Here is a 25,214-nt window from a genome sequence, read left to right as displayed (position 1 = left end):
TAATAGTGCTTGTAGGTGTAAGTTAGTATCACAAGTCCTGTGTTCCTAGACTGGAGTTTTATTATTACACTTATTCCTCCAGAGTGTTTTAGTATAAAGATTCAAAGGTTCTCCTTGCCACGCTTCTACCCAATACATTTAACAAATGGTCTCCACGTTGTTTTCAATGACATGGCGCTCCTGTAACCTGAGAGGAAAAGTGGAGAAGAAGCTACTTTGGGGGTCAGGACACAAAAACCTTATGTAAAAAATGTAAAAAACTATTTTACGGTGCTTTTTGATTCCTTATCCTTCCAACTTTCCATGGGACATTGCTTTTATAATGAAAACACAGATCAGATTTGTGTTCAAGTGGAATCCACCTACGGGGAGTTTATTTTAATCCTTGGAAAAAATAAAGGAATAAAGCAAATGTGGTCAGCTAAAATAAGAAGGCAGCTGTTGTAAACAAAGGGCTAGAGACATCTACAGTCCAGTACACAGAAAAAACAAGGCTGCCTGTTACAACACTGCTGCGAGCCCATTTGGCACAGATTTGCTTAGGGTGGAAATGTGAGTATAAATATAAAATAGAGCAAAATTCTTCACTTGCCCATCCATGTAGCTTTTGCTTTTTCTGCTCTTTTCCTCAGTCTTTGCTGTCCTCTATACCCGTATCTTTGCAGGTGTAATATATTTCTTTCTCCCTGTGGATTCTGGTGATCAGCGAATGATCAGGGATGCCTGGTGTGACCATCAACAGTGTGATCACACTGTGCTCTGAAGACACAGCAGCCAGTGCTGTTTGTTCAGGCAGTGCCCTGATGAATGGAGCCGGCAGAGACATCATTCCCCAGTGCCTCCGCCTCCTTTTTTTTTTTCCACAGAACAAATGACAGCAAATCCATGGGCACAGAACTTTAAAAGGAAAAAGCCCTGCAGGCTCCTTTATACGTTTCTATCAGAGTGCATGGGAATCCTTCAATTTCCTAGAATACAGCTATAAATGGAGAAACTTAAAAGACAATGATATGACACCTGTATTAATATTAAATATGAAAGCAATGCAAATGTCATGCCATGATAAATCTCATTAAATAATGTAAAACTAAATGTTAATTACAGTTGTTGTCTGTAAAATTGCTCACATGTAATCACCATAAACTGTCTCATGAGTGGTGTGGTTGGTGACTAATGACCACAAACAAGGAGTAAGTATATACCTTCAAACCTCCCAAGCTGCACAGCTATTGCAAAAAGCTCTCACTCCTTGTTAGGTTTCTATAGTATAATACAAGGCAGTCAGTGTGAGTTTAGAAGAGTTTTATGTGTGGTTATGATAAAAGAAACAACCTAATAAAGTGCATATGGTGTTATCTTTCCCATATAGAGATTCAGTTTTATGAGACTCTCAAAAATGTGCTATGCAGACTGCAAAACGCTCTTCCTTTTTACAGACTGCACCAATATAAAACAAACTCTCCATTATCATTAACAAAAATTATTATTTTATGTAGTAAAAATAATGGCAAAAAAGACAGGAAGGACCAGGCCTTACTGCTCCTTAATTTTTTGGCTCGTTTGCAATTGTCAGAGCATGAAGCACCAAAACGGTACACAGACTTGTTCCCTATCAAGTAATTTGCTATCAATGAGGCAAAGAAACATTTCCTAACTGATCATGTTCAGCTGAATAGCATGACTTGGGGGTATGGTATTTCCTGCTGCTGAGCTGCCTAAGGATCAGTCTTTCCTAAGGAGGTGATTAAGTATCACCACAGTTGAACCCAATACACCTAAAGATTAAGCCAGGGATCCCACTAATGCTTCCAAAGGTGCTGAAAGATGAAGAATCATACTTACTCATCTAGCTCTTCCTCTTCAGCTTTAGAAGTATCTGCATAGAGGTATTTGCTCATATCCACTGGTCTGACATTCTTCCTTTTTGCAGGTTGTGGAGGAGAATCTCTTACAGTTACAAACATTTCAGGCTCAGGATCTGGCTCATCAAATGGGTTCAAGTACTCTGGGGCATATTCATCCTTGAAAGGATTGTAATTGTCAGCATAGAAACTTTCTTCTGGCTTTGAAGATGAAGCTATTTCAGTGTCTGGTTCTACCAAATAACAACAAAAAAAATCACTAAACAGATTTAACATAGAAAAAATTTGAAACCATTTTATCAGATCTTTATATTTTGAAGGCTTATGAAAAGGTCTGCTTCTTAACTCTCAATACATAAAGTCCTAGCCTTAGATGAATTTTCATGCTTTATTTATTTACAGAGTAACCTTGTTTATTCAAAAATGGGTCTTTCAAAAGGTCGTTTCATCTAGAGTATAATGAATAGGTTTCATTTTCTCACTTACTAAAGCTCTTTCAACCTAATTAGTTATTAGTTTTCTTATTTGTCATATAAATGGTATCACAACAAATTTTAAAACATTTTCCCAAGCTATTAGCCAATTTGTATCCTAACAAAATGTTCCTAATTATTTATTTAAGCTTTAAATAAAGAAAAAGATATCCTGTATTTTATAATAAAATTACTTTTACTGGATATTAAAAGTGGTGATAGTAAGCACGTAGTCTTTTCATTTCTTAAAATCACTGAACTAAAAATCAGTTATTAGGTATGACCAGTAATTACATTTCAAAACATACCTGGTAACAATACATAGTCTCACAGTAAAAATGAATTTAAATTAACCCTAAAGAGACAGATAATGAAATTACTCATGTATTATTTAGGCTGTACAACAAAAAGTTATTAGCAACCTGGAGCCGTATGCAATTCTTTAGAGTAACAGACACTACAGAAAGAACATTACACAGAAGTGAATGGCTGCTGGATATTGAATAATACAAATCCCCATACAGCAGTGCAACATTTCTTACAAAGACACTTAGTAATGTTAATCTTACTCTTCCTGCAGCATCAAATGATCAGAAGTTTAATTCAATATTGGATATGATGTACTTTCAAAATCTATGCAAATAGGAACTTCAATTGTAGTGTTATCAAAACTTGATTTTCAGTAACCACTCCCACATTATTCTTAACAAAAAGTGTTTCTTTTTCAGATTTTTGGTTACCAAATTGAACAAAACATACCTTCTAGCTTTAAAAGAAAAACCTTAAATATTATTTGTAGCAAGGCTCTGAAAAAGAAAAAGGTGGAGTTCCAAGTGTGTTTGTCACTAAATACTTAAGAGAAAATCACTAGTCACACAACTATACAAAGGGAAGGGGCAGTGAAAGAAACAGTACTCTAGTTGCTTGGTCTTGGATGGATGATGTACTGAAGTTGCTAATCCTGATGAATTGCTAAAAAAAATCTAAGTGTTCTCTACTCTGCCAGTAAACTTCCAGTTTCTCCCTGTCTCCAGCCATTAGCACAGCCCAAGGTAATAGAAAGCACTACGTCACGTAGTGTGACTGACTATAATCTACAGTTTGAACAAGAGCCACTCCTAGTTGGACAGGAATATGGTCCCCAGGTGCAGGTAGCCTCTTCGCCTATCTATGCTTGGACTAAGACCAGGGCAAAGTCTCAGAGCAGGAAAGGCTTTAGTCCTTCTCAGAACAATTGAGACCTACCAGGGACTGGAAAGATTAGACTCCATTTTAGGAAGAACCTCACATTTCTAGTGCTCTTCTTCTTCTTGGTTCTTCACATTTGAACCTCAAAGACTATGTTACCATATTGTGTTCTATACTATTTCTAAGGGTCTGTTTCTGAAGTGATGGATTATTTGCTCTATGGTCAGAAAGTAGAAACCAAACGGGTTTGACTGGAATAACAGGAAAAAAATAATCAAAATCTTACTTAAGCCCAGTGAGATAAATCACTCATTTGAGATTGAAGATGAGCTCAGCTAGGTGAAAAAAAATAAAATTGTACGTTGCCAGACAATACTGCAGGTTTTAACTAGACAGACTTACAGCTATGCACAGTGCTTGTGCCCGTAGGATTTTCCCTATGGTGATTATTCAGAAAGTTACATTAAAAATTTTATTTAATTCCAAGTGAGGTTTGCAGTTTCTTATTTTCTCAGCAACCTGGTCCAACTTAGCATTAAAAATGCAAAGTATACAGTACTTACACCTATCTCTTACATATTTCATAAGTTCTTATATGTAACTTCAAATTCAGAATACAGCTATCACCGTTTCAAGTAAAAAAGGAGACCGAGAGTAAGTGTAAATCAGACACTACACTGAAATGGGATGAGATGAAGGTAAAGTGAGATCACAAGTTATTATTATGCTTAATGGTCAGTCTTTAAACTACCAAAATGTGTTCTAAAAAGAACTAATTAATCAAAATCCTTGTGACTACCAGTAAAAAAAAATAATAAATCAAATAATCAGGGTTGCAATAATAGTCATAGCTAAACCTAAAAAAGAGGTTCTGTTACTGTTTAAACTGGTTAAGCCTCACCTGAACGTCATAAAGCAACATTTCAGCTGTGTCTGAGGAGATGGGCATATAGACAAACTACTGCAGGATAAATCAGGGTGTGTATTTGCAGTATGCCAGCTGTAGTGTATGTATTCACTCCTATTCCCGAGTAAATACAACATGCTTATCCTTTAATAAAAGGGAGTAAACTACTGGGCACTTCTCCTGGGAGGAAGGGTAGTTACTGCACAGTATGTGATGCATTCACACTCAAGTTTATCTGTGGTGATTTGTTCATAAGTCTTCATCCTTATAAGAAAGATGTTTCAGAGAAAGCCACAATAAAATAATATTGAAGGTCTAACAGTTTAACTAACAGGGGAAAAGTAATAATTCAAGGCAGAAATTCTTAAAAACATAAATATGATCAAATCAAGCAAGAATCCTTTGACAGTATTATAGATGAAATACATCAGAGCCCAACATTTTAAATGTATTTTTTCATTTATTTTAAGGTAAAACTGGAAAAGAGGTTCTACATTGGCTTACTAATATCACTCTACTGTCCAGTGCAGGTGGTAATGGCAAGCAAAAGTTTCACCCTGCTTGCCCAGAGATGTCCTCAGTCTGAGTATTTGCAGTTGAGCTAGACACCTTTACAGTCAAAGCTTACAGGTATATGTTCAAACTGTTAATGTCTGAAATCAGGCAAGCCAAATCCCACCCTTACTGCATAGATATGCGTGACTTGAAGCTCATCATAGTCAGAATACTACTCAAATGTTACCCACACATTTAGTGATTTGATGAACTAGGCCAAGCAGAAATGCTAATGAAATGCAGAAAAATTACTGATGTATGTCTTGTTCAAATTGTGCAACTTATTGACAATGTTTTAACCAAAATTTTTGCTGCTTTAGACTTTGCTCAAATATTAAAATATTTTATCAAGAGAGTGCACAACTACGAATACCTGCTTCTGTAACTCCATATGATGGATCACTGCACCTGCACATGAATCCGTTGATAAACACACTTTATCATATCTGAGCAAAACTTGCTGATAACTCACAAGCAGTATTCAAACAAATATTACTAGAAGGAATGTCAGTAATATTTCCTGAAGTTAAAAACATTTAAGGAAGCAACCTCTTAAAACTATACTGTAAGCTTTTATTTTTAATTTGTTTTTGTGTCTCCTGGAAATGACAATTTAAATGCTTGTTTAAATCTGATAGATTTTAAGGGGCAATGCAAGTGTTTTTTGCAATTCTTTCTATTTCAACACTATGGATCAAGTGCTGTAATGCTAACTAGGACTAAATTCTTTCTCTTGTTCATTAGCTAAACAGCAACTACAGGTTTGGCCTTACATGCGCAGCATCGCAGATCAGTGTTCAGAAACCTCTGGCTTATTATTAATGAAAAGATTTCACAAAATCCTACACACAGGCTAAAATTAAAAGAGCTTCTAAAAATATAATTTTGAATACACTTTTACAGGCAGAATTTTGTAGGAACTCAACTAGAACCCACTTAATTTGGCTGCTCATTCTCTCTCCTCTTGTCATCCAGGACACTATATCCCCCCCTCCACTGCTTCCTTCAATGTCTCCACAGGAGAGAGGGTCCCCACAAGGGGCCCCACCTGAACCCAACCAGACTATCTCCCATAGGGTCTCTGAAACCCTTTAGGACCACCTCTTATGTCAAATGATGTTCATCACTTCATGAGCCTCTCTATAACAAATTAAATTGCTAGGATGGTGACTCAGTAACACTGCTCTTAAAGCCACAGCCACTCTTCTCTGTAACAAAGACCCTCATATTTTCTCAAGGACCTAATGATGTTCAGAAGTACATTTTGAGGGGCTGAACATACAACAGCTTAAAAGGAGCTTATTTCCCTCTTCAAGCTTATTTTACACTAAGGAGTCAACGCAGATTCCCCTGCTTTCCCCTAATCATAATCACAGCTGAAAACACAGGACTCTAGTCTCTACAGGAACTAATTTTTTTAATTGCAGTTCTCTACACTAATCTTGAAAAAAAAGAAAAGAAGAAAAAGATGCTAACAGTTTGGCACTCCAAGGGTCAAACACACAATAATTTTGCATGGTTAAGTAATAAAGCCACAGGGGTAGGAGTGACAAGAGAAGAGGTAGAAGTATTACTACAGCAGAAGCACCAGCTGCTCTTGTGCCAGATTCTGGAAACATTACTTGCCCTAACTCCACTGAGAAAGACTGCTTGTGATATAATCACTCTGGCACTACCTATCTGCACAATCAGCCTTTTAGTTCCCAGAGGATCTCCAAAAATCACCTTGCCCTTCAACCCACTTGCCTTTTGTAACACAAACATATTGTGACATATCCCTCAAAACCAAACAAAACCCCCACCAAAACATTACACATACCACTTTCCCCTTGGCAGAGGATGAAAGAACAAGCCACATGTGAAAGATATTTAGTTATGCCATTTACTGCACTACTGGCAGGCACACAGTCACAATGGTGATGTGAGCAGCGTAACAAACAGCACAGAATAAAAATGTAACTTCCCAGTACTTCTAGAAAGCATAATGACTGGCAACCCTATAAGGCACTGATGATTTTCTATTACTTTTATTAATACTCACACTAGCAACACATTATATTTCATTAAGAAATGTAAGTAGAAGGGACAGAGTAATTGTTTTCCTCTATATTGGTTCTTGTACTGCTCCCCTTAGGACTATCGTAGGAGGATTCTGGGGTTTGGTACTGCATTGTAGCACTGTTTTCCTTTCCAGTGTAACATGCTGCAGGGAGCTTAGAAGTCTACACACAAAGTAAAGAAACACATTGGTAAAGTAAAGGCTGTTTTAAATGAAAGGGGGAGGCAGTGCCAGCAAATAGTTACCCTCATGTCTCTGGTGTGTTGCAGGAAACTTGTATTGGTCATATGCATCTTCAAAATCTGCGTTCCCCACCTAGTTAAAACAATATCTGGAGCACTGAAAGTGTGTTGTTGTTTTCTATTTACATTTGTTGTATATGTTGACTTCCTCAAGTAAAATATTTTGCACAAAAATTAACTGATTTTAGAGTTCTGTTGTAATGTGACTAGGAGACAATCCAAAAGGCAGTCCTCATACAATCATCTACATATTGTCTAGTATAAAGCTGTAGAGATATACTGTTCAAAGAGATTATTTTTGATTTTCCAGATTTCTAATGTCTAGCTGACCTACTAGATACAGAGGGAATAAGCCTCACTTTGACATGTCAACCAAGAAACACAGCTGAAGATTTTTTTTTCCCGTGAGTTGTTCATATGCACATTCACTCCACTATGTGTACGATCATTCACACTAAGGACTTTTTAAACCACAGCAGCATCCAGAGACAGCTTGCTGGTGACCCTCTGCCATGCACCATACCCACAGTGTGCACACGGATGCTCGGAGCACTCATGCCTTTAGTTTCTCTCCATCCCGCATTTCCAGGGTTAGGGGATTAGGAAGATAGAGGGAAAGTAGCTGGTTTGTGAACAGGCAAAAGAAATATCTCTCTAGGAAACAAGTATCTACTGGCAAGTAATCCTCCTTTCTCCTTGAGTGACTGTCAATGCATACATATTCATATCCTGGGTAACTAAGCACTCTTTCACTAAGCACACAGGTTACAGGCTTGATAGGAATATCCCTGGAATATCTCTGCCAAATGGCACATCGTGCCTCCTAGTGTCTGATGGCAAAGTACTCAGGAAAGGAGGCTCCATATGGCTGCTCTGCACATCTTGGGGAAATTAAGTAACAAATTCTATGGAAAGAGTCTGAACTTTCACAAAGTCTAAATTCAAGACTTTGCCTTGTCCAGATAAAAAGATAAAGCAGACTAATATGTAGTGTTATGCACGCATAAAAGTTTAATCTCTTGATTTAAGCAGATCACAAGACAAGTGAAACAGGTAATGTGACTCTTTAGGCCTGTAGGAGAAAGTCTGCCTTAAACTCCTGAACATCTGTCATGCTCCCAAGCTCCTGGGGTGGCCACCAAAAAGGTCACATTCACTTAAGGATGCAAAAGCAAACAAGTGGGCATAGTCTCAAAGACCTTCCTAAAAAGAGACAGCAGCAATGAAAGTTCCATTGAGGTCTCAAAGTAGAAGAAAAGTCCTAAACCATGAGAGAATATACCTGCAGCCAAATCGGAAACAAACAGGGCAGCCTTCTGCGGTAGGTCAACAGAGTGAGAACAGCTGCAATATTGTGGACCTTCAAAATGTAGTCCAAAAGAAAGGGAAGTCTCCCCAAAATGGTACGGTCTAGGTGCTCCCATGTAGAGACACTGATCCAATTGGCCAAAGACATACATAGCAGATTCCTGCTGTTGCTGAAGACAGGAACTGTCTTATCTAATTTGTCTTGGCACCATTTTTTCCTCCTCAACTTTCTCTGGAGGAAGACAGCTGGAGGAAAGGCACACGTCAAGAAGGCCAAGCAAGGGAAGATGAACACAACCAGTGCCTGTAACAGGGACAAGACAGCTCTAGAGTGGAAGAGCCAGCACTTCTCAGAGGTGTTTGAGGTAACTAGAAGAATCCCTGGGGAGCCACTAATCATAAAGTAAAAGCTTTAAAAATGCCACACCAGATGTCCCACTCTTGGTCTGTTAGCCTGAAACACCTCGGATCTTCCACTGGCTTCAGTGCTCCAGGGAGACATACTGCTGTCACATGAGCCTGACAGAAGTTCCATCCCTCCCAAATAAAAAACACCTTATGACACAGTAGGAAGAATCTAGTGACACCCTGTTTATCAAAATCACTGTCATGTTGTTGTACGTTGACTGTGTGGGAGGAATATTTCGTACACACACACACCCAACAACTCAGCATTGCTGCCCACAGCTGTGTAGATGGGACTTCTTTGGGGACCCAACAGTCTAAGCCCTGAGACTGTCCAAGTACACAGAACAGACCCAGAAGAATGGAGAAGTGTCCATGACTGTGACTGAAGATGGCAGTAAAGGCTAGATGCCACCACAGGGACCAGAATCGACTGAAAAAACATGCCCCACATATACCGGGAGTCTTCTGGAATGTAAGCAGTCTGGCGTCTTGGATGCAGGCTGCTCATAGTGAACTTGACATGATGTGTCAAGCTACTCCAGCACTAAGAAGCACCACCAGTGTATATCTCCCTGTCCCCAAGATGAAAAGGAACCAACTCTTAGTCCCTCTATTTTGTGGTCAGAACACCTGCTGCTTTCTGCCAGAGCAGGTTCTCTCTGGAAAGAAGAGAAAAGCTGGGTTTGGAAGACAGCAGTTTAGGGAGGGTAGGACTTGTACAGCTTTCTCCAGGGAGAAGGGAGCTCTTCTTTCTAGAGCAGAGAAGGAAGAAAGGAATATAGACTGAGTCTCTGAGAGCAAGTTGTGTATGGACAACTGGATGAGAATAGCTGTTTTATATCCCTGGTTATTCTGCTTCCTTCCGTGATCCTAAGGGAATTCACAGCCGAGAAACAGACAGGAAACCAAGCCAAAGATCCAGACACCAGAACCTAATCCATACATATTGGTATCTGCAAAGCTGAAACAACTCACTTCTGCAGCTTTAGAAACACCTGACAACTTTGTAGGAGGGAGAAAGGGCCCAGGACAGTGGCTCTATGGCTTCAATGGCCAAATACAGAAGATAGCGCAATGTCCCAGTTTGAGAAATACAAGCTGTGAGACTACACCACAGCCAAAGTATGACAGGACTTCGATCACCACCCACATTGGCCTCTGTGGACTCCGAAGGCAGAAAACCCATGTTGTGAGTAAACATTTAGCTTGACCAGAGAAAGAGAGTAACCACAGGTGGAAACTGGAGCTCAGAAATGCATCCTCATTAGACCTGGCATTAGAAATCCCATGGCTGTACCCTGGGCTGCTCCTGCTCAGTGTGGTTGTTCTCCACCACAATTACAGAGTGGCTCCTGCGGTTTTGTCAAAGGTGGCAAATGCTCCTTGATATTTTCTGTGGGAAGAAAAGTATTGGAGCTTTGAACAGGAAAGGTTGAGTACAGCTTCAAATTTGGGAATTAACTATGGATGGCATTTCAAGCAGCTGCAAACTAAGAAAGTCATACACTGTTGGGTTTTTTTTCATCGCAGCAGATGGAAGCCTGCATATCTGGACATGGAGTTGAGGACAGCAGAGATACCTGCTGTCTTGGCGTTCCTTTCTGGCCTTATGGCTGAAGTCTTATCAGATTAAAAACTTACAAGGGTTGTAATTCTCACTCAAACAGAACAAGAATGGGCACGTCCATCTGGAAAGTGGATTAACACCTATCACGTGGTGCAAGGCATGATGTCAGAAGGCTTAACTGAGGAAGCCATAAAAGAAAAAAAAGAAAAAAAAAAAGAAAAAAAAAGAAAGAGATACAATTAAATTATAATAATGAAAATCAGTGCTAACCAAGAATAGCTGTCATGCAGCGAAGACTGCAGTGAAGGAAGTTCTGATATAACCAGCAGCCACATGGAACAGAGGCACTTGACAGTATGTGTTGCTCATTTGTACCACGAGGTGAGTACTAGTAACACACCTGATAGGTCTAAAAGTCTCTGGCTCAACTCTTAGCTGGTAGCCCACAGTGGCAAATACACAAAAGGATGCAAGTCAAATGATAAATCCATTTTCCAGTGGCAACTGGATCACTGCTGCTGCTACTTCAGTACTGCATGGAATAATTGTATTTAATCAAAATAACATTTTTCATTTGTAGCCCTACAAAAAAAAATAATCTTTTATTAAGCATTTGCAATTAGCCATGAATTATGTAAAACAAATCTATTACCTTCTACATCAGGGTCTCCAAATGGATTTAGTTCTGTGGTGTCAGGATCACCAAAAGGGTTTGTACTAGAATTGGCCAGGTCTTGCTCCTCTTCGTCCAGAAAATTAAGCTTATTGATAAGCTCTACAAACAAGTGGAATATTGTTTTAATACAGATACAAACTGTTCATCTAACATATTTCAAGCTCAAAAAACCGCCTGTATTAACAGTCCCTCAAAACACTGCACCAAGGTATGACATGAACTGTACAACTAAGCTAATGCACTTCAGTAAGTACACCAAAGGAAAAAAAAAGAAGTGAAATGAATGAAACTTCTATTCGCTGATCAGAACATTATGTAACAGAAACAACTACTAAGAAAGTCTTCTATTATCTTAATTAATAAAAGTTGCAGAACATCTAACAAGCTAAATACAACAATTTCTTTTTGGTTGTTCACATACCTGTTAACTATCAGCAAGAAATATTAATTTTTGGATGTAATGTGCATGTAAAATCAGAGAGGAGACTTTTTGCCATGTTAGAGAGGTCAAGTATTACTGATTGCACAACTAATGTTTTAGGCTTGGGGTCTGGGGTTTTTTGGGGGGGGGTGTAATGTTTTTTTTTCTTTCTTTTTCATTATCAGATGACAACGGAACTGTAGAGGAGATAGGTTCTTTCTCTGTCGTGTTGTTACCTGTTGGATGCACTACAAATTACTGAGAGTCATGCTGGGTGAAAGCACAGAGATAAAACTGACAGCTGAATGCAAGCAGGAGTCAAAAGGTAACAGTTCACGGTAAATACAGACAATCAGAAACAGAAAGAAAGGAGGAAAGCTCATAGACCTTCAGAGGAACTGGCTGATTTAGCTGAAGGCATATTTGCTTGCTTTATGTAGTCATCTTGATCTTCATCTAAGCTGCTCAGAGCATTCAACTGGTTTACAATTTCTGTAAATAGAAGCCAGTCAAGACAAATGTAAGGCAGGGGCATTTAATGAAACAGAAGTGGAACAGTGTTTCTAGAAAGAGAGTGAGGGAGAGAGAGGGTAAAAGAGAAGACACTTAGAGTTAATTAAGAAAATACATTTAGAATGAGTCCTTACAATGATATACCTACAGGAAAGCACCTGTGTAGGTGCTTCAGTGATAATTTAACAAGAAACCCAGTTAACAGACATAAATAAAACCTTGCCGGATTTCTGGTGTCAGCAACAGCAATTAGTTTTATGAGGACGAGTACACACATCAGTTCAAAACTTAGATGTACTAGATAAAATTTAAAGACTTTTCCTGCTCATGAAGTAAACCTGAATTTTAAACCATTGTCAATCAACACAAAACAGCCCCAGAACAATTTACCTCCCTCCCAAACCCTTAAGGCTACAGAAAACTAATACATACACATGCATTTTATGCATTTTATTTATTTATACACACAGAGGCTGATTATTTAACACTTAGAATCAGTTATCATTAAATTCTGACCTAAGACAAGTTGAATTCATCTAATAGTTCTAAAAGATATGATTAGTATTGTGCTATGAGAATGCATACTGAATGTATATATATTGGTTGAATTTGCCACTGTAAAGCTGTGCAATTAACACCTTACTGTTTGATAAAATCCCTACTTCACCTTCTGTCCACAGTGGAGAGCTCTGAATTGCCATGAACTAATAATTTTTTAAAAGTATTAATGTTTAATTCAAGTCAAGATGTTGATACCCCCATAATTCTGGAAGGAAAGAAACAAAAACCAACTAGGTCTTAGTGGCTTCTTGCCCACGGGGAAAAATTCCTCTGTGATCCCCCCCCGAACTAGTCCCATCCACAGCATCTGACAAATGCAGTTTCTGTAGTAATGGTGACTGAGCCTGGGGCATCTCTGAAAGACCTCAAGCATAGGTTTCGGTAGAGAGGGGACAGCCTTCCTTGTCCTTCCAGCTCACAAACAGGCAGGAGAAACCTGTGCAGGAGAGAGATCCTGCTTTTTGAATATTATTGCCCCTCTGACAGGTTTTTTCATCTCCCATCTTTTCCCAATGAAATAAATGGATGATGTCTCCTGGTGTCACCAGTGAAGTTAAAGTTACGTAGATGCCTTTACTGCACATTTCTCATGCCAATCATTCTTGGATTTCCTTTAAACTTCAACTTCTTGTGCACACAAGAAGTCACTTCTTTGTAATGCTTTTAGTTCACTACTGTTTTGAATTTGGCTTTTTCTCATACGGCTTTTGTTTGGGAAGGTAAACATTTGACAATGACTCATACAGTAATCTTCGGTCTATGAACTAGTTACAAGGAGTAAGGTATTGGACTGAGGTGAAAATTGAGTAGTATTGTGACTGTCCCAACTCATGTTGGTGCCCACAGCCACCCAGAACTTCCCAGCATGGGGAACTCATGCTTTTTCACGGGGCAACATCTTCACCAGTTGACACAGACACAATGTCTTAATGTCATGCCTTCACAGACAGCATAAAGAACCTGAAGTCAAAAGCAGAGTCCAGAACCTGAAAATATTTCAGTCATGTGGTTAAAAGCTTCTTTTCCAAATTTAAACTGCTTTGCAAAGATATGCCAATCTGCAAATTACCAAGTGAAATGATCTACTCTGCCAATAGCTATTGGACATAATCTATGCTGACAATGACAAAGCCACAGCAGAATTCCTCTTAACTGCATCTCCTAACTGTTCCTGACCTTAAAGCAAAAATCTACTTAGATGGGATTACATTCATATCTATCTACACAGAGTTAATTTCACCATTCTCACTTCCTTATTTTTAGTTCCAACAAACAAGACTATTGTCCTAAAAAATAAGACTAAAACTGCCCCAAAACTCTTAACTTTCTCAGTATAAAATCATATGTACACCTTATACATCTGAACAATATAATACTATCTTCTGGGAATTTTTAAGACTCAAGATACACAATGGAAAATACCTTGCTGTACTCAAATAAAACAGAGTTGACCTTATAAACACTAGTACAAACGAATTACTAGTTTAAAACAGGCTGAGATGCTGACATGATTTACAATTTATTATGCCAGCATGTGAAAAAAAACCCAAAACCATTACAATTCAGTTTTTATTGTCAGAAAATAACAAATTAAGTTCAGAGCTTTAAAAAGAGGGAAATCTTTGATGTGGTCTGAATCACCTGGTCCCATCTGCCAACCTAAACACCCATATGCACTACAATGTCTCTCATTACAATGTTAAATGGTTTATGTCATATTTTGGAGTGTGGAAATGGTAGGTTGGGAGATTTATGTCCTATATTATCTTTTATAAATCTCATTATCTACAAACATACATTAGCTTGGTCTACAAGTACATCATATAAATCACTGGTTTGGTTTTTTTTTTCATTCTCTCTTGCTTTTTTTTTTTTCTTAAGCAGCTTGGTGCTACAAACGAAAAAGAGTAAATGTATCAGAAGTTTACACGAGACGTATGGTTTTGCAAATGGCAAGAAAGGGTTATGCATATTGCTCTCCAGAAGCCTGCTCTTGAAATATGCTGGGATTCAGACTCCTGCAATAGGTAGCACATGTGCATATTCCTGAGTCCATGTGGCACCCCAGGACAGCCACCGTGCTCTTGTGCAGATGGAACAGGAGGCAACTATCAACTTCAGCATGAGGCTCTAAGTATCAATTAAAACATTAAAAGAAATAATGTATTTATAAATGACAAACTTAGGGTAGTAATGAGCCGCAGTTCTTCAAGTATGTTGGGATGCCTTGTATTCAACTGAAGACTAATGACAGGATAATTCTGGGAGGTTTAAATTCATCTATATTAATAGTGTAGAAACAAAATATTTGAAACATATTTCATGGCTACAAACATAATTTTCAACTTTACACAAAACAGAACAGTTAGGTGGAGATACAGCTTTTACACACGAAAAAATTAAACAAGAAATACTGGGAAGGAAGGGGGAAAAGCCCAAGATGGAGGAAGATTTTTTTTTTTTTTTAGAGGAAAGTAGCGCTTTGAATGGAAAACATCTTTCAGTCTGATCTTAAGGTCAGTTGTATGGCAACAGCTCCCATGTTGACCACACCAAATTCCACAGTGCTTTTGAGGTAGGTCAGTATTGCGCCACTTATTTCATAGCTGAAGAAACAGAGGCACAGATACTTACCCAAAGTTAGGCAACACGTCAAGGAAGAGATGTAGCATTTCCTAACTCACCGGCACCATCTAGAGCCCCATTCAGCAGGTCTCCCTTGATCTCCTAGTGGTGGATATATTTGTTCATCTATAAAACTAACTTTGGGCCCAATAAAGAAAATTAACTTTTGTACACTGCAAAAAGGAACAGTGTCTGTGATAAAGATTTCCAGCACCTCTTGCAGGTGTGGCTTGAGAATGACAGCATTTCAGTCATCAAGTCATCCAACATTTCTGTGAGAAGACCTTGAGTCAAAAGCAGGATAATAATCCCTTCTGCTTTACTACTTGCACTTTACTTTTTCAAAGCTTGCTTACAAACATTAACCACGTAATACTCCCATCGTTTCTGTGAAGTAGTTATAGCCAGTATCCCCATTTTACAGTTGGGAAAACAGGCGCATCAAGGCAAAGTGATTTGCCGCAGGGGACTCTGACTCAGTGAAGGCATTCCAGCTCGCTCCGCTGCCAATACCCTAACATGGCAACAGATGAGAAAATGTTGGGAGCAGCAAGCTTTCAAAAGGGTTATGTAATTTCCTTAGTTAACTTTATGGGATTCAGAAAACACAATTATTTTTGAAAGAAATTTTAGAAAGAGTACTTCACTACATCAGTTTTGTACCATTTCCTTCTTTCTATATTTCTTCCTATTTTTCTGCAACAATTCCTACCTCTTTCTCCCTTGGTTCCTCAATTCTTCTCCTTGTGTTTTAGTTTTTCCCATTCATTATATTTATTGCAGGAGTCACTCCAACTGCCAGTGAAATCAGTCTTGAACACATGTTGAAATAGATCCTTTACATTTTATTTATTAATGTTTACTTACCGTCCTATGTTTTATGTTCTCCCATTTGCTTCGGAAACTACGTGCACTCATTCTCCTTCAACATCCCTCTCATCCCTCTCCTTGTCTAACGTGGGAAAAGTTAACCAGGCTAATGAAGCAACTCGGCTGTTGTAGCCAACACAAGAAGAAAAAGTCCAAGGCTGACCTTTCCCCCCTCAGGTTTCCTTAATGATGCATCTACAAAAAAACCAAGCCTCCCATCTTGTATCATTAGAAAACAGTATCAGAACAGACTGAACAATGAGCAGATATAGTGTAGTTCAGAAGTATTTATTGCTTCTGCTTTTCAAGCAGATATTGTAATGTTTGCTTAGAACAGACAATTTTGGCCTTTACAACAACAGATGGAAAAGCTGAAATGCCTCTAAAATAACTCGAGCTAGGACCTTGTGTTGCACATCAGACAGCTCACCCTTCACCATCTATCTCCAGGGATGTTCACCACATAGCCAAAGTATAGTGGACAGACTAGTCTAACCTACATCAGCTTTTTGCTTGTTCAGGAATCATTTGTTGGCTTGTTTAGATGCTGAACGCTGCAAAATCAATAAAGTTGAGGAGCAAGATCTGCTGCTTTTCAACTACTGTCCTTCTGCACATGGGTTTTCTGTAGCAGTCCTCAATGCAGTATCTAGGCATATCTGAATAAAACACTTCCGGACAGTAGTTTATAGAGACTTTACATAGCCTCTACTTTATGTGTCCTTCTCTTCTCTGTGATTATCAGATGGCCTGGTGAACATGTTAGTTTGTTTGGTGTTCTGACCCGCACATGCATTATTCTGGTTACACTAGGAAAGGAGAAGACAACCTTGTAGAGTGTTTTCAGTGTGACCAGACTGGTATATCTCTGCTCCCTGATCAAGAATACATATCTGTGTATCTCAAATATTTCATTCTGGACTTTCCCATCTGCTCTGTGCCAGACACATACAGCTTAAGTATAGATTTGGTCAGGGTAGAAAACATTTAATTGGATATGTAAAGCATGGAGAAAACATATTTGCATCCTTTCACAACATTAAAGTAATAACTGCTTCAGGCTGAACCTTTCGATTGCAACGAAAGCTCAAAAAGAAGCAATGAAAGTAATGTTTCATAACAGTGAACTAACATTCCTCTGGATTTTCAAGAACAGATGTGACAATTCACTTCTCTGCTTGGGATGCTCTTCCCCACCTTAGAGAAGGATCCCTTTATTTCAGCAGACATTTTTAAAGAGCAGTGGCAGTCACGAAGGCTGGCACTAGAAGTTAATCTGTTTTTTCCTGATTCTTTTACGCTAAGAGTTCCTTCAGAAATCATCTGGAGCAGTACTACATAATGATCTCTACCAACAATTTAACATCATCACGTCTTGGATCTGACCTGCATCAATTAGTTGAGCTATCCTAGACACCCTAAGCATTTTCATTAGCAATTCAAAGGTGGTTATACTATCTCACTTTAAACATCCTTACTGTCAAATTCTGTTAAAGTCCTTTAATGGACTCCTGATTTCATTTCCACAAGACACTCCCAACCAAAAGGCAGAAGTATGCTGCCTGGAATTACCATGTTATTGAGCAGAACCTCAGCACCTACCCATGGCACAACTAATTTTGCACTTATTCTCACAGACTATCTTCATTATTTCACTTCAGTTCATCCTCTTGCCTTCTCGCTCACTGACCCTTTCCCTCCATCTTGCTACCTACTTAGTGCATGCTCTCCTAAAAACAGGACACACACACACAAATTAATACTCTTAAATTCACAAATATTAAAATTTGTTGAGTTATGGATGGGTCTCTCTTCAATCAAACTATCCTAAATTTTGTTTTGGTTGGGATATTTTTTAAAGTTAAATACAAATATAGCATAAGGATAAAATCCATGGAACGCAGCTGGCAATTAGCAAAGGAATAATATTTTACCATCCCTGTGGCAAAACCTACCTGTAATTTTTGCAGCCTTTTCCTCTTGATTCACTCTGTTTTCTTCATCTTCTTCATTGTCTTCCTCAAAATCATCTAGATTTCCAATATCGGCTTGTTTCATACTCATCAAACTAGCCAGGCTTTGCATGTCTTCATCCCTAAATAACAAATTTCAAAGCAGGCATTAAAATGCAACCTGTTAATACCACATCAGATACTACCACATTATTACAAATCCTTTAAATATTTTTATGTTTTCTTTTCTTCAGGGAGGTCTCTGATCTCAGATCCAATCCTGAATATAGTGAAAGAATAAAATGAATACACTCGTGTTCATTAATTTCTGAAGGGAAAGTTTTCTATTGACAAAATTCTAAAGGATAAAAACAGTGCTGCCTTGCATTAAAAGTCAATTTAATGACTGCTGCTTAAAATTTTAAACCAGCCCAGAAATGCTAGTAAACACTTATCTGGTCATCTTAGCTTAAAGTGAAAGTGCTTGGTCAGACCTACTGTCCCTATGGTGCATGTGACACCTATCACTACGTTCAAGCACACTCCTGACCATGTTACAGAAATTAAAATCCCTTTTCTAAATATCTGAATTCATTAACAAGATAAAAAACTATTACATATCAATGGCCAATTTAAATTCTTATTTGACTGTATTGCGCATATATATATATCTTTCACATAGCTGTACCTTTCATATCAAATATATGTTTGATGAAAAGATGACAGCAGGCAAAGATTCAGAGAAATGGATGTTCTACATTTGTTTCATAAAATTGCAAGATTTTTTTAAGTGCATAATGTCATTCTTGAAGCAACGGCAGCCTTACCTCTTCTCTTTTAAAACCATTTCAATAGGTTTATTGGGATTAATTTTTTTTTTTTTTGGTTCCTTACAATAAGATAGGGGATTGCCTGGCTAGGGAGCACATCTACTGGAAACAGTCTGGGGATCTTGGTGGAGAGCAAGCTGAAGGAGAGCCGGTATCATGCCCTGGCAGCCAAAGGAGGCAAACAGCATCCTGAGACACATTAAAACAGGACCACAAGTAGTAGACTGAGGGAAGTCATGAACCCCATTTACTTGGAGTCGTTGGACTGCATCTAGGGTACTTTGTCCAGTGTTGGGTACCACAGTACAGGAAAAGGTGTTGATAAACTGGAGCAAGGTCAGCAGAGGGCCATTGAGATGGCTGGGGGCTGGAGCACTTGCCCTATGAAAAGAGGCCAAGGGAAATGGACTTGTTGAGCCTGGAGAAGAGATGGCTTTGGGAGGACCTAGCAGCAGCAGCCTGCCAGCATTGCTGAGAAGACAGTGGTGCAAGGGAAGAGGATGAGACAGTGGTCATAGATTGAAACCAGAGAGGTTCTGATCTGATGTGAGAAAAAAGTTGGAATAGTCAACATCAACAAGTGGTGGGGTGGGTTGCCCAGAGAGGTGGTACAGTCTCCATTCTTGGGGGTTTTCAAGCCCCAGTGGGATAAAGCCCAGAGCAAACCGGTCTGATCACATAACTGACTGCTTTAAGCAGGAGGCTGGACTAGATACATCTACAGGTCCCTTCCAACCCGAATTATTCTATCTTCTTTGAAGTTGATCATGATAAAACCAGATGCACAGATTTTGTGCCTAACAATGCCAAGAAAACTACACAAATTATTTTAAAGGTACCACTTATAGGAATAAAAATGAGGTACTAATCATTGCTCAAATATGCACAGAAACAGACACTTAAAACATGGGGTTAAACTCAGTGATTTAACACATTGTTAAAATCAGAAACTCTTTGGGGCAATCATTTCCTACTGTGTGAGTTCAAAGTAATCAGCACTACAGAACCCGCAGTTACACAGGACAACTAAGTACTTCTATAAAAAGTATTAATAATAATAATTATAAAATAAGTAACTATCAGGAAGTCACAAAGACCTTTCCATTCATGCAGAAACCTCAAGGTTTCATCTTCCTGTTTTAATAACCAACAGGTTAAATTAACTCTTTAAGCACATGGGAAAAAATGTAGCATCCTATAACCGCATTGATGGGCAGACTTTTTTATGCACTGAAGACAAAAAGCCAGGAGCCATTAGCACACAGATCTTGTATATCACATGTTCACATAAAGTTTAGAAATTAAAAGATCTCCAAAGTACTATTTCTTTTTGCTGCCCTTTCTGTATTCATACTTCATAATATTTTTTCCTGTGTTTTAAAAATAAGATGATTTTTGGTACTGCATAGCAACAGGTTGCAGTATTTTCTTTATAAAATGCATAAATTAAATTAAAAGTGCATCTTACTTTATGGAACTACAACAGTTTGTAAGAGATGTAAGCAAACCTTGGCCTAGCTACCTTTTCTCGCATGTTCATGTATCCTGACACCTGAATTCTCTCTTGCATTTTGACCAATAAGACTATTTACACATACTGGAAACCAATGCTTTCAAAAACAGCAACTTTTTTTTTTCCCGTCCCTGGTTCAGGGCAATATTAAAGCCCTGTTGTTAACTTACAGTCTTCAGCATGAAACCTATCAATTTTAATGGGAGGAAGGTATATATGATCCTACATGGATCAGCTTTTACAAATTATGGCCTCAAAAACTGCTAAGAGCCTAGCAACTATTTACTGTATAGTTCATGGATGCTGGCTGTTCTAAAAAAGTTAAGAGGTTATCAGATACTGACTTCTTCATGCACATTTTCAGCTGCAATACCATATTAAACCACAGCTAAATACTTCCAAATATCATTCTTATATGGTATATCAAAATGTGGTTCACAACAGTTAATCAGAGAAGGGAAACAGTAATAGAAATTAGTAGTAATTAATGCATCTGTGGCTTTCAAAGCATGCAGACAAAAAGCCTTTTTGTGTCAAAATGTATGCCTTAACATGGCAGTCCGGAAAGCTGTTCATGCAACAGTTTTGGGGCATTTGTATTGCAGTGGGCAATGTCTACAAGTGCATTCAGAATATTGAAAGCTAGAAGTAAACTGTTAGCCTTTTGGAGGGAAAAAGAAATTTAAAAAGAGGTAAAAGAACCACTAGAGCGGTAGTTTCCCCATCTACCTCTTTTTGTTCTGCCATTCTCACATTCCCATATTCTAGAGACAGAAAGGAAAAGCAAAACAGGGTGGGTGACAAACGATCCATCCTCCAGCCACATGAAGTTGTCAACATCTGACATCTTGAACCTGACAGAAATTGCAGGAGAGGTTATAGGATCTGCAAAAATATCTGTATCCTCTGCCCTCCAAAGGCTGTTGAAATAAGGGACAGAACGAAGTGAGTAAGGGGAATGGTAATCAGTGCCCAACTGAACACTTTTCACAGGATGTTCTTGTGTTCAACCCAAAGTCTTCACCCTCTTTCACCTTACAACTGGCTTTGTCCTTCTTTCATTCTTTGTGAAACATAAATAGATGAAATAGAAGTAAGTTTTCCTTCCCACATTTCCCTTGCAGTCTGCTAAGGGTATTGTTGGATGAACACACACATGCACACAAACGTACACGCCTGCTGATTTCAGACCTGTAGATATTTTTAAGCTGCTGTTATTTAAAATGTCTATAATGGTAGAGGACAAGCCGTTTGTCTCTGAAGAACACAAGACAATCAGAGTGAGAAACGACTTTTACTCAGCTAAGAAACTAAGTATGCAGGAATGATGGTATGCTGAAGGATACTCTCACATTCTGCCATTCTATACAAAAAGAGCTCTTTATCCAAAGAATTTTTTGAAAAGCAACACAGAGCAGGCTATCTGGTTAAAAAAACCCCAACAACTTACGTGGCTTTTCCTTCCCTCAGGAAAATACAAGATAAAGAGAACTGTAGTGTGGCAGATACCACTTTCTTAGACAGAGGCTTGAATTTTAACTTGACATCTGTCTGTGTAGGCATGGGGCTTGCATATTGCTTCATGTTGATGCTGCTGGTGGCAAGCGCTTTTCTGCGTCCAGAAGGAGATTCCTGAAAGCAAAGGAAAAACAAAAGTAACATAAAAGGTGCTGTTACACTAAAACCTGCGTGTGCATAAAACAAAACCCACGCCTATTAAGTCTGCATCATTCTTTTTTCAAGTACACAGGCAGCAGGGATTGCTATGGTCCTTTCTAGAGACAGAAACCCATTTCTTAAACTAGGTCAGCCACTAAAGGTTGAACACCTCCTTAGTGCAATGGGAAAAAAAAGGCTATTCACTGTGATTAGTGGTCTTCCATATAAGATCCTAGGTCTTTAATGGCTTGAGGTTGTAGTAGCATCCACAGCACATATCCCTTTAAGCAAATGGGAATATATCTCCATTCCTTCTGATAGCAAACTGGACTACTTTTGTCCAAACTTGGATAGTCCTAGACTAGGACTTCCAACCTATGGAAGACATAGGTTTCGACTATGCATGTATTTCTTTATGTAATAGTATGAGGCCATCAAGTTAATATTTTTAACTATCTGTGTTCAATGCTCAGATATAATGCCTGAGTATTTTTCAAAGCAATGGTACTTCTCACTAGTGTTGTACATGTACTATCAAGAGTGACAGGTTTCTGAAATTAAGGTTGACAATGGTCCCAAAAATATTGATAAAAATTTTGCAAGGAAAAAATAAAAAGCAAGAAAAGAGAAAGATAAAAGCCTAAGCTGTATTTCAAAAGCCTAAGTTGTATTTCAAGATAAAGGTGTTGCTCACAGTTTAACAATTCAGCCAAATTTATCGAAAATGCATCTAAGAATCTACTCTTTTGTTCCATCTAATATCAGCATCAGCAGCAAAGGAATGATTATATGTAATAAAGCTCCAGTAACAAAAATAAAACAAAAAAGCCCTGTTGTTAAGTCTTTTGAAAAATGTTCTCCAATAAGACTACATTTTGCTGCAGTTGACAATTTGTGTTGAATAAAGAATACTAATTCAATCAAAACATTCAAGCATCTTTTTTCAAAGTACTTGACATTTCTGCCCAGTAGAATAAGTCAGAATGTAATATGTCATCCCCAAAGAATACCTTGTTTAAAAAACTAGCCTTATCTGTCAGATTATGCACAGCAACATTATGCAGAACTATTAGTGCATGTAGATACCTTATGAATGAATTTCAAAAATGCATCAAACACTTGAGAAGGATTTAGGCCCTCTCAGAAGAAATACTTAAGAATATGCAAATACGCTCAACTGAATCAAGTTGAACAGATGTGACTGTCACAAACAATACTAGTGCTCTTTCCCTGGCCGCAACTGTCAATCTAAGAGCGAGATTATGGTCCAAGGTTCTGACAATGTGTAAAATGGAAAGTATGATCAGGGAGTTTCAGTTATTACACAGATATGAACAACAATAATCTGTTATTGTACCATACCTTTAGAATAACTAAACATTATAACTCATTATACCGAATGCAAGATTTACTGCAGCACCTGTTCAGAAAGCAATGCGAGACACGCAGCACTTCTTTTTTGCGTGTTCTCCAGGTAAATGTACCTAAGCAGTTTGCGTCCTAACAGCACCTTGTTTCATAAAGTTAAATTTTCAATATTCATACTATGGTGTAAAAATGGTGGTCAAGGTGAATAGAAAGAAAGTTTGCTTAAACCTCTTCTAGTTATTCTTTTTAAGTATCTTTAGAGAAAACTGCCATATATAATGTGGTGTGTAAGTATTTATGCAATTGGTATGGTAAAAACTACTTGCCAATGCTAGTGCATATGTTTTTCTGCCAAACAGAACAGGAGCAACCAGAAACTAAAATGTAACTTGGAGCCACATGGAGAAGACAAGGTGGCAATGGGTACAAGTTGCACCAGGAAGTTTCATCTCGATACAAACCAGACATTTTTTTACAGCAAGAAGTGTCAATCACTGGAACAACCTCCCCAGGGATGTGGTAGTCTCCCCAATCACAGGAGGTTTTCAAGATACGACTGGACAGGGTGACAGATAAATCTCATCTAGGCTTCCTTTCCCACAAAAGGTTGGACCAGATGATCTTTCCAGGACCCTTCCAACCTGAGCTGTTCTATGGTTGTATGGTTCTAACTTGAATATGCCCACACCTGCAGTCAGGCCAAAGGAAAATATTCCACTGGTGGGCTATAATGATTAGGAAACATTTGTCACATTTTGGACTTGACTCTTCTTTGAATCAGTTGGGATGAGCTTATGCTTGCAGAAAAAAACCAATTATACCTTAGTTGGTCTTAAAATCTGTATTACAATATCACAGTTATTCTTATTGAAATTATAGTTAGCAATGTAACTCGAATGCATGGAAAGACTCTTCATTTGTTCATTATTCCCGAATTATACAATTAGGTTTTCCTTTAAAAAAAAAAAAAAAAAAAAGTGCGGTGGTGTTTTTTTCCTTTTTAAAGATGCATGTCTGTTGTCATGTCCTCACTCCCCTTCATCAATTAAAACACCCCAAAAAAGATCAAGTATATCTACACCCAGCAAGAAACAGATCTTAGATGGAACAAATCATGAATGTGTGATATTTGCTTGCAGCCTTCCAGATGAATCACTGATCAGCCATACCATGCCTGTACTCTGATGTACTCTTCTCAGTTTGACTATGAAAATCACTTCCCAGCAGCTGTAAACATCCCCAGTTTAATGAAGGCCTAGATTATTTCCTTGTGTAGCTACCAATGCCTTCTCAGTGCTGGCTCACCTGTTAGATACATCCTATGCTACGGGAGCAACACACAGACCTCTGCGAGGTCCCTGGGGAGGTATCTTAAGGAACACAAATATGCTTCAGTGACTCTGAAAAACAGAAGGTGTATTTGGGGGCAGAGCTACTTTCTCTTTTTACAAACACACCATCTTGTCTGATAACTCAGATGCATGTTGTCTTTATCAAGGTAATTTTACTAAAAAAGTCACAGCAAACAAGATAAGCCAACTCAAAGACCAGTTCAATGGTGAATCCGAAGTGAAGAGAAAAAACAGAGCATTAAACTTACAAGCATCCAAAAGCTGGACACGGACATCAAGGCAGGAGAATTTTGGAATGATGTGGA

At 38.4% G+C, this 25,214-nt stretch overlaps 1 protein-coding gene across 9 annotated transcripts in view; it reads right to left on the bottom strand.

The window, feature by feature from the left end:
• Positions 1-25,214, bottom strand: part of EHBP1 (EH domain binding protein 1) — a 225,677-nt gene that overhangs the window by 115,070 nt on the left and 85,393 nt on the right. For all 9 annotated transcript variants that reach the window (XR_774823.1, XM_010574733.1, XM_010574736.1 and 6 more), the window contains 4 exons: positions 21,981-22,162; positions 18,191-18,330; positions 11,222-11,344; positions 1,843-2,095 (listed from right to left, as the gene is read on the bottom strand). Coding sequence is in view for 8 of the 9 variants with exons in the window: in XM_010574733.1 (XP_010573035.1) it covers positions 1,843-2,095; positions 11,222-11,344; positions 18,191-18,330; positions 21,981-22,162 (698 nt within the window). In the remaining variant the exon portion in view is untranslated. The remainder of the gene's footprint in view (positions 1-1,842; positions 2,096-11,221; positions 11,345-18,190; positions 18,331-21,980; positions 22,163-25,214) is intronic.

Source organism: Haliaeetus leucocephalus, unplaced genomic scaffold (assembly GCF_000737465.1).
Source record: "Haliaeetus leucocephalus isolate CR32 unplaced genomic scaffold, Haliaeetus_leucocephalus-4.0 Scaffold450, whole genome shotgun sequence".
Taxonomy (NCBI): Eukaryota; Metazoa; Chordata; class Aves; order Accipitriformes; family Accipitridae; genus Haliaeetus; species Haliaeetus leucocephalus.
Note: the sequence above shows the minus strand (reverse complement) of the source record. Positions and strands in the feature narration are given on the sequence as shown.